The 9,925-nt window shown below is 47.1% G+C and overlaps 1 protein-coding gene across 4 annotated transcripts; it reads left to right on the forward strand.

Moving 5' to 3' along the window:
* The first annotated feature begins 248 nt into the window (after positions 1-248).
* On the forward strand, positions 249-9,898 carry emilin2b (elastin microfibril interfacer 2b). 4 transcript variants are annotated; one of them, XM_047568623.1, is made up of 9 exons: positions 249-500; positions 659-784; positions 1,320-1,501; positions 1,593-3,383; positions 7,974-8,186; positions 8,264-8,317; positions 8,396-8,452; positions 8,541-8,657; positions 8,843-9,898. In XM_047568623.1, the coding sequence occupies exons 1-9, from the start codon at positions 391-393 to the stop codon at positions 9,172-9,174; spliced, it is 2,982 nt and encodes a 993-aa protein (XP_047424579.1). In that variant the 5' UTR covers positions 249-390; the 3' UTR covers positions 9,175-9,898. The 4 variants fall into 4 exon arrangements, with proteins under 4 accessions (XP_047424579.1, XP_047424581.1, XP_047424580.1 ...); XM_047568625.1 differs by having other exon boundaries at positions 8,402-8,452; XM_047568624.1 differs by having other exon boundaries at positions 1,596-3,383.
* Positions 9,899-9,925: the final 27 nt, after the last annotated feature.

A 9,925-nucleotide genomic window follows, 5' to 3' on the forward strand; every position in this document is an offset into this window, starting at 1 on the left:
GGGTTAATATAAAACTTTACACTAATGGATCTGGACAGAAAGACCTTCACGCACATTTTAGGCCAGGGACAATCACTGCGAACTCAAATACAAACATCCAAACTGAAGTGATTATGTAGGCCCATTGTTTTTATATTCATGAAAACAGCTGGATCGAGACTTTGGTTAGTGGGTGTGTCTGTGTGTGTGTGAGAGAGAGAGATCTGAGAAACGGAAAAAAGGCATCTGTCAGTACTGGAGAGGTTCCCGAGACCGAAACTTCGAGGGCGCTGGAAGGAGCTCGTTTAGATTAGCGCACCACAGAGCGGGAGCAGTGCTTTGACTGATCTCCAGAACAGTGATTCTCACTGCTCACTGTAGTCCACGGCGGGATTTTGCAATAGTTCAATCATGAAGTGCGGGCTGCCACTTATCCACTTTTTAATAACCATCCCTCTGGTCGGCGCTTCACCTTTCCAGCCCAACACGTATCCCAGCGCCGAATCGCGACAAAGGAACAAGTGAGTAAACTGGATGTGGACCATTTCTAACGTGTTGGCAAGTTTAGTTTTCCGTGCGTAATTGTGCGTAATCCGGCCTCTCGGGCGGCGAACACGCACCGCGAACTTTCTGCTGTGCATGAGAGGGTGAGATGGGATTAACGAGTCGTTTTCTGCAGAAACTGGTGCGCCTACGTCGTGCAGAAGAACGTGAGCTGTGCCGTCGTAGGAGGCTCGGAGAGTTTCGTGCAGCCGGAGGTTCTACCGTGTCCACCGGAGCTGCCAAACTGTGCGCAACAAGTGATGTAAGTCCCCAAACGCTTTGGACTTTGGGTGGAGGGCGAATCATCTTTGCTTTTTGTCTGTGAAGCAATACTTTTGCATAGTCTTACCTGTTTACAGCGATTGCTGTCGTCCTCGGTGCTCAGTGCCCCCTGTTTTATATGGTATTAAACTTTGGCGTTTCGTGTCTTAATGAGGACAAATAAAATGAGATTAATCCCATGAAAAGGCATAATTTATGAATGGCAAACAGGGACTTGCATTTCTCTGACTGTTTAGCTGCAGTGGTCATTGAGCAAGAATTACACTGGGTGACATTAATCATGAGGACAACAGTCCCCACGAGACGAAGTTGTGGAAAATACATAGCTGCTTCATACTCCATGATTAAATGATAACTAATGTGGCTGGTGTTTAGGTCTTTGCTGTCAACAGATTTTACTGCTGTGTTATTCCAAGTTTACATTGTATTGCTGAGGAGGTTAATCTTAATTGGCATCTAATGAGCAGAATAAATATTTGTATATGAGAATTCTTGGTTTGCCTCTTCCCTCTTAGATATCGAACACACTTCAGGCCCATGTACAAAATTGGCTACAAGACTGTGACCGAGCTGGAGTGGAGGTGCTGCCCGGGCTACCAGGGTCACGACTGCAGGGAGGTGAAAGACTTTAGGCTGCTCCAAGTGGAACGTTTGCCCAATCCTCCCTCTCCCTCTGGACACTTTCCTGCCCCAAAAGGTAAAAATGCTAAATAAATCAAGCAGTTTCTTCCAAAAAAAAAAAAAAAAAGTTAAATGTATCTTGTCTGACAGTCTTTTATTTCTCAAAGTAGCTCCAGGACAGCGGACCGAAGGCCAGAGACACCACACATGGGGAGGGGAGAGACAGTTTGGAGGTCAGGCAGGTCACAGGCCACTAGAGGGTCACGCAGGTTCTCAAAGTCCACAACACCTGGAAGAGGAGGTGCAGCGACTGTCCCAGATGGTCCTCGACATGCAGGCAAGAATGACGGACATGTCCTCCAACCTTAGACTTGACTTCCAGGAGGACGCCAGTAAAATGCTGATTACGCTGTTGAATAACCTCAAGCAGCCGGTCAGTGCACGCGGTGTGGAAACCCAGACCGTTCAAGTGCAGGACTTCTCCTTCGTCCAGGACACGTCGCAGATGGATGAGGTCATGAGCAAGGTTAAGCAGGTCGCAGATGATCTGGAGTCCAAGAGTAACACCCTGGAAGACGTGCTGGGTCTCGTCACCCTCCATGATGGACAAATTCGTCTCTTAATGGCGGCCGCCCACCCCCCGCTGTCCACGTCCTCTCCCCCTCCTCCAACCAATGATGCGGACCTGCGCACCTACGTGGACAAAAAGCTCAGCGCGCTGAGAGAGGAGCTGATGGAGGGCATGGAAATCAAATTTGCGGATTTGAAGAACTCTTGTGATTATAAAATCATGTCAGTTCAGGAACAGTGTGAAGGACAGGAAGCCAACTATCTCAGCCTGGCCGAGCTCATGGACTCAAAGGAGAGCGACCTCCGCAGTGAGATGGAGGACCTGAAGACCAAGCTGGCTGATCCGGGGAGAGCGGACAGTGAGTCCAGCTCGGTTCTGGTTCGTGTGGAGAATCTTGAAATGCGTTTCAACTCATCAGAGAAGACTGTGGTGGCACAGTGCCTCTCTGTAGAGGAAAAGCTGAGGAAAGAACACACAGAAGCTATCGAGGACCTCAGGGACACCTTAGAAGGCAAGCTGGTTTCTGTGAAGGATAAACTCGCTACCCTTTTGGTAAACACAAGCAGCAGCTTCCCGTCTGGTGGTCTGTCAGAGAACCCAGACTCCCTTCAGGGGGATGTGAACTCTCTGAAGGGTTCTGTTCAAACTCTAGAGCGTAGACTCAATGGCTTGGACCAGATGTGTCCAAAAGAGTGCAAGGCTAACTTCACCGTTGCTGAAAACCTTCAGCAGGATGTCCAGAGCTGCAAAGCTGCTATTGATGCTATACAGACTCACCTAAAAGCCCAGCTAAGTGGTAATGAAGACACAGAGGGGCAACTCCTCAGCAACAGCAGTGGCATTGAGAATGTACACAACGAGTTAAAGTTTCTTAAAGGACGTGTTGGCAGACTGGAGGACTCGCTTTCAGATGTAGCCCAGCGGCAGCCTGAGACATTGAAGAGCGTAAACTCTACCTGGGGTCAAGTTAAAACAGGAGCTGAACAGGAAGCCAAGGACCTTTTGGAGCTCCACAGAAAACAGCATCAGGAGCTGAAGCAGCGGCTGGACGAGCTGGGCCGGGAGGTGAGAGCCGAGGCCGACGGCTGCAGGGAAAAAACACAAGACGTGGGACAGGAGGTCGCCCACATAGACAGACGCATTGTTAACGTGGAGACTTTGTGCAGCAAGCTCGATCCCATCTCTGGCAGCCTCCAGAGGATCAAAGAGGGCCTGAACAAGCACGTCACTGCGTTGTGGACTTGTGTGAGCCAGCTAAACGGCACGGTTAGAGCTCATGGCCGAGATATAGGGGGACTGAAGGGAACCTGCCAGACTCTCCAGAACCACATCTCAAATGTCGCCAGGGACCTCCAGGTGTTAACGAACAGCTCTCCTGGGAACGAAGGTAAGCTGTCCGTGCTGTAACCCAAGGCTTGAAGAGTGAACAGTCACTTAGATGTGTTGTTTTAAAGCCACATTTCTAATTAGGGTCTAACCACAGCAATAAAACACACCCATGCTCAAGCCACTAGTTCAACTTTAGCCACTGGTGTGTCTAACTATCTTTTACTTTTATCTTCACCAACCTCCTCTACAGGTCACTCTTCATAGCTACGTAATCTTACTTTACATCACTTGTTCTTGTTTTTAAAAGGCTAAAAATATTGGCCACAAAATGTTAAATAGTAGAAGCTTTAGGTAGGGATCTAATAGCTGTAATAGCTCCGGGCCTTTTAGATCATCGTCTGGACTGGAGCCCATTAATTTATCACAGGTTGACTGTATTATTAAAGAGGCCGAACATTGGGAGTGTTTTTCAGCGCATGTGTGAGAGAGGAAGTTGGATTTTCTCTTTAACCGTGCTCTCTGTTAAAGCAGGTTGGCCTGATTGAAGACACATGCTTCATTTAATAGACCCCACTTGTGTTGAGCAATGCCTTGGCATAAAGATCGCTCGCCAGGCTCGTTTCTGCCTCTGGAGGCATTTGTGTGTGTTAAGCTCTGTACCTGTGTCTGCTGCATTCTCAGGGTGGTACGATCTTCCTTCTTCTTGCTCAATAGCCTGTGGATCTACTGCTGTTTGTTCATGGCTGAAGGTGGATTTTATTTATGCTGAGAGTTACAATTTTCATCTCGGTGCATATGTTGCATAATTCTCGTCTTAGCCTCCTCATTAATGGCCCCTATGAGACCCAGCTGGGCTTCACTGACTTGCACAGTTGTAAATGTGAACTAGACTAACGCCCCTGATGTTTACAAGCCACAGCTCTTCCTCCGCGTCCAGCTAGTTGGAGTTACTGGTTTATGAGGCAGGTGATGCAGCGTTTAGTCTAATCCAGAATAAAATAAGTCTGGTTAAGTGAAAACAAAGGGCTTGCAGAAACGTGTAATTTGCTCCAGATTGGGCAGTTTGCTCACTCAGGGTGTAATAACTGAAATGTTGTCACTCCTCCCTATTTCTTAAAATTTGTCATTGGGAAGTTTTGCAAGCGGGAGCACGGTTATTCAAGATTTCCACTCGCTCTCAGAGAAGTTAGAGGCCACTCGGGGCTTGGCCTCGTCTCCCCTCTATGCTTATCTGGAGAGGCTGGAAAATGCTGCTTATCGAGGGATGCACTCACAGGCATCCCTCTTTATTCCAGAGCCAACAGCGTGTTTAGATTAGGTGCTACTGGATGAACGCGCCTTTCGGCCTCTTCTCCTCCAGTCCCATCTGCGCTCCTCTCACATTTCTCCGGGTCCACAGTTGAGTTCCTTTTCCGCAGAAATAAACACTGCCAGCTCTCAAAGCGACGCCGGGGTCCCAGAGGCCATTCGTCAGTGTGCTTACCATGATGTCATAGCAGTTGTTAACCTTCAGCGAGGGGGTCGGGAAACGGAGGGAAGGAGCTGGAGCATTGTCATTTCGTAAATAATTTAGTTGGCTTCAAGGCATGAAAACATTGATGTTTTTGGATGGATTTATTGTTCCTTGTTGACAAGCCATGAAAGAAATATACACTCCTAGCCGGTGACGTGTTTTCATGAAGTAATACATCACAGCTCATTTCCTCCAAGCTGACTAACAAGCATTAGAAGTTTTGACTTTGTAGCAGTGAAGTTACTTTCATCCAAAGCTTCTTATAAATACTTAACTTCTTAGACTGCATTTCAGTTTTCACCAGTGAAAACGCTCCAAACTTTATCCATCGATGAAGGTTGTGGGACATTTTTAATCTAATTCAAGCAGTTTCCACAACCATTAAAAGGCCCTTAATGGCGTTTTTGACCACTTTGCAAACAGTGGCTGCTGTGGACATGGACGTTACATTTTACAGTTAGATTATAAATACTTCATTCAGCCAGAATAAACTGGACCAATCACAAATAATATTCAACTGGATTACGAGTGGTGGTGTAAACATTTGATAAACTGTTCACTAGTAAAATAAGCATCTGATAATCATGTAGACACTGAATCTAATGGTTTCTATCTCGACAAAATAAACACATTTCATCTGTTTGCCCCAACATGGAGTAAATCTCAGTTCCTTCAGTAATAATATGTAGAAAACCAGAGTCGACGTGGGCAGCAATGCTGAAATCGTGGCTCCGTCTCGGTCATATTTTCTGTTTAAAGAATTTTGTGTTTTCAGAAAAGTTGGGTAAAATCACCCTCTCCATCTTCTGTTAAATTTCAGCGCAGAATGTCGTCCATAAATAAATACTTTGACATGTCACACACTGTGTTTCTGTGAGAATAACTTTACGAGAGAGCTCATCATTTAACTCTCAGTTTTGAGTGGCCGTGTGGGTAAACACTGGCGTCGGCATTGGGTCTGTGCATCGTGTGACCCCCCCCCGGGCTCTCTTATTATATAAATGTTTTTAGTAGTTTCGTTCAAGTGTTTACATATAGGAGCCATAAACTCTGAGGTGCCACTTCATCAGTTCCGTGCGTGCTTCTCGTGTTAACGCACAACCTTTTGAGGAGGCCTCGATGTACTCGACGCAAGAGCTCTGTTATGGAAACCTTTTAAGATAAGAAATCCCCTGATTGTGCAGAGGCTCATTGGTTCGGCTTGTGGGTTAATAACCTGCGAGAGATAAGGCGGACACACACAGTGGTCTGCGGTCAAGCGTGATAACCCCCCGTGAACCTAAAACAAGACGGGACCTGTCAGAAAGCCCTCGAGACCTTTTAAAAACGTCTACGGTGCTTGTGTGGAGTTGTAGCTGCAGCTGTTCGTTTGTCCCGTTCATCCTTTCTGCCTGCGCTCCCTCTCTCTCGAGTGGTTCTTCGGGAACTAACATCTCACGCCAAGGAACCCAGTGCTCTTTGGGGTCTCACGAATGTCAGCAAATTACAGTCATTACAAATGTGGTGTGCTACGTAGAAAGTGGCATTTCTCGTGACACAAGGGACGGTTGCGTCCTGGAACTGACGACTTTACTGAGTAGCAACAAAGGGAGGATTTCTCAATCTGCCTTGTGGTCGACAGCCGATCCAGCTGCACTCGTTTACCGCTCACCTCTCAGATCAGGACAAAGGCTCAACCCTCGAGGAGACGTGCGTCCCACGTTCGCCTGCTTTTTGCTCATGTGGCTCTGGGTATGAAATGAGTTTGAATCCCTCACATCAAACGCTACCTTCTGCCTTCATGGGGGCAACAGGACAAAGACGCGGCAGTGAACACACATGTGCATGTTCACAGACTTACCCCCTGTGTTGTTTTACAGCTACATGCCAGTCTCTCCGCACATGCTGCGGTTAATGGCCCGGCTTCTCCGGGTTTTACGCTAAGTGACCCTTTTCCTCGGGGGTGAGGGGACGAGCCGTCTGGTGATTGAACATGTGGCCGTGCCGTGGTCTGCTCCTGGTATGCCTTTTATGTGCTGGTTTCCCTTTCTGAACAACAAAGTTGGGGCCTATTTTTTTGTAATTGTACCCCCCCGCACCACCCAAACCCCCACCCTGCACCACCCCCCCGGCCAGGAGGGATGATTAGTTGATAACTGCGGCTCTCAGGAATGTGGCCACTCAGGGCTGAGCGCCGTATGATGGCAGACGTGTCAGTGCTCTGTCATTTTCTCTGTTTATGTCCATAATAACAGCCTCGTGTTATCACTCACCGGTGTTAAGGAGGCTCGAACAGTAGTCCCGCCATAAAAATCAAGACAAATGCTTAGAAGTGGGAAAAGTAGATATCCCAACAGAAAAAAACAAAATAATTAAAATGACACGTAATTCTTCTTATGAGGTTTGTTGGTGTCTTTGAAGCATGTTAAGAATTTAAAAAGTCATCAATCACTATTTGATGGGGGGGGGGGATCCCTAGAAGTTGGGTTTTCAGACACAGAATGCGCATCTTTATCTCATTACAATGAAAGACAAGTTGAACAACGGGGTGTTTGTCATATTTTTAGACTGGAACTAGCATGGTTTTAATGGCACTTAAATTGCAAAAAAAAAATAAAAAAAACAAGATAAACTTCCCCAAATGTTGGGTTTTTAGACACAAAGCACATTATATCCCATTATATTGAGATAAAATATTTAAGGTCATTTTATTATGATTGTTGTTTTTACATTTCATCCATAATTCAAATATTTCACACTATAATATTCTTCAGAACAAATACACAAAATGTTATTCATGCGACGGCGAATCCCAATTTGCAAAGAAACATTTAGGGCTAGACTGTCCTTCATATGTTCAAGCATATACGCTTCGTGTCAACCGTTAGTGCTGATATTAATCTTTCTAGTTTGAAGGTGTTCACAAACGTCAGCGGACTCTTGTTCTAGCAAGAACAGCACATGTGTAAGAAGTGAGAAGTGTGGGGGGAGTGGTTATTTTTTTTGCTCTGCTCATAATTTCTAGGATTGTGACTGGTATGTAACCAGCTGTTTTGGGTTTTTTTTTTTTTTGACATGTCTGACCTCCAAACATCTGTCCCGCTGTGTGACCTACAGCCTCAGCCTCATCACTCACTCCGTATGTGTTGCGTTCAGGTGCTCAGGTTGCGGTGGAGGACGCCACACTTCCCCAGGTTTCGCGCAAGAGCCCCGCGGTGTCGTTTGGCCCCTTGGACACCCCCTTCCTGCAGCCGCCTGTGATGGAGACCGGAGTGGCGGGCCCCCCGGCAGGCAGGATGACCTCATCCGAGTTGCCCAAGGGCACTGATGGCAGCACGTTGCCCGTTCAGGGTTTCGCCGGGGCTCCAGGTGAGATGCGGCCTCATGTACGTCCACTCTGCTCTGCCTGCTTTTCAGCTTTACTTATATCTTCTTCTGCTTCGAAGCTTCCCCGCCCAAATCCTCGGACTCCCTGAAGACCAGCACGCCTCTCATCCCAGGTAAATATTCCTCATACATTATAAGCGTTTCATAGCAACTGAGCCTTTTAAGAGGGAACTAAAATATTTTCATTTTAGTGACAGATGTGAACGTGCCCCACATCCTTCCACCACAGAAGCCGGACACTGCGTCAGGTCAGGTTTTTATTCTTTCCTCACCTTCCTTCCCTTCCTTCTGCGCTCGTGTTTGTGCAAGCGTGCTCACTTCCCGTCGTCTGTTCAGGTGAGAAGGTGTCGTTCTCAGCCGGACTAACGCTTCCGCCGTTCCATGGAGAGGTTGGGATCATTCGCTTCGACAAGGTGCTGGTCAATGATGGAGGACATTATGACCCTGGCACAGGTGCGGTACAACAGCAACAGACATGCTAAAATATCATATTGTTTTGGCTGTAAATTATAGAAACTAGTGATTGTAAGAGTTACCAAGAAATTAAATCAATCAGTAGAATGAATCCTCAGGAGACCATTAATGATCATGAAGCGTCTGTCTCCGGTAAGAATCAGTGTATTCGCCTGCGTTCCCAGGTATCTTCACAGCTCCCACAGATGGCCGCTACCTGGTGACCGCCGTGCTGGCAGCCCAGCGCGGCGAGAAGATCGAGGCGGTCCTGTCCGTGTCCAATCGCAGCATCCAGAGGCTGGACTCCGCCGGCTTCTTGCCTGGAGCCGCGGCGCCGCCCTCTCCAGATCAGTGCAACTGCGGCAGTGCGGCCTCGCTGAGCCTGGTTCTCTCCCTGAAGCGAGGGGACAGAGCGGGACTCGTCGCGGTCGCCGGAAAGCTCGCCATCTCGGCCTCTCCGGAGGTCCTGTCGTCTTTCAGCGCCGTGCTCCTTTACCCCAGCCCGGCAAAACGGTAGCTCATCCACACCCAGAGAAAATACACGCCATTCACAAGCCATGAGTGTAATATGAGCCCCTGAAGGCTCATGGGGATGTTATGATGTCAGGAGGGAAGAGCGACCTACTTATTGTAAGGAAAAGCATCAAAAAAGAGAAATGTTTCTATCATATAAGTGTTAATATATAGATTGCCTTGCAGTTATTTTATACTTGTTTTTGACTTGGCTCTGTTGGACAGAAAGTATTGCATTCCTTTCCTGAGTGATTCACCATCTTTTTACCTTTTTTTTTACTCGACTCTATCAAAGAAAAGCTGAATTCACACACACACACTCAGAAATCTACACTCCAGCGTGTGAACCAAAGTATTGAGAGTGACAGCATCGCTACAAATGATACATTAGCCAGCCGCACTTTTATGTTTTTCTTTTTTTACATGTTGTTTCATTCATTCATTTCACGAGCTTGTCAGTTCGCTGGTAGCTGACTTCACGAAGCTTTAGCCTTAGGGTCATGTCACAGAGGACTGGAGGTCTCACAGGTTGTTGACTAATTTTTAGCAAATTTTTGTATATGACAGGCTCCAGCCCCCCACTGTGGCCCTCTAGAGGACAAGCGGACACACTTTCTCACAGCGGCGTAGACAGCACCATCACATCTGCGTCTAAACCTAACCTAAAAATAATTCTAACCTTAATCTTAAATTCAAATCTTAATCTTCAAAGAACCATTTGAAGGTTTATGAGGACCGGCCCAAACGTCCTCATG

Source organism: Mugil cephalus, chromosome 18 (genome assembly GCF_022458985.1).
Source record: "Mugil cephalus isolate CIBA_MC_2020 chromosome 18, CIBA_Mcephalus_1.1, whole genome shotgun sequence".
NCBI lineage: Eukaryota > Metazoa > Chordata > Actinopteri > Mugiliformes > Mugilidae > Mugil > Mugil cephalus.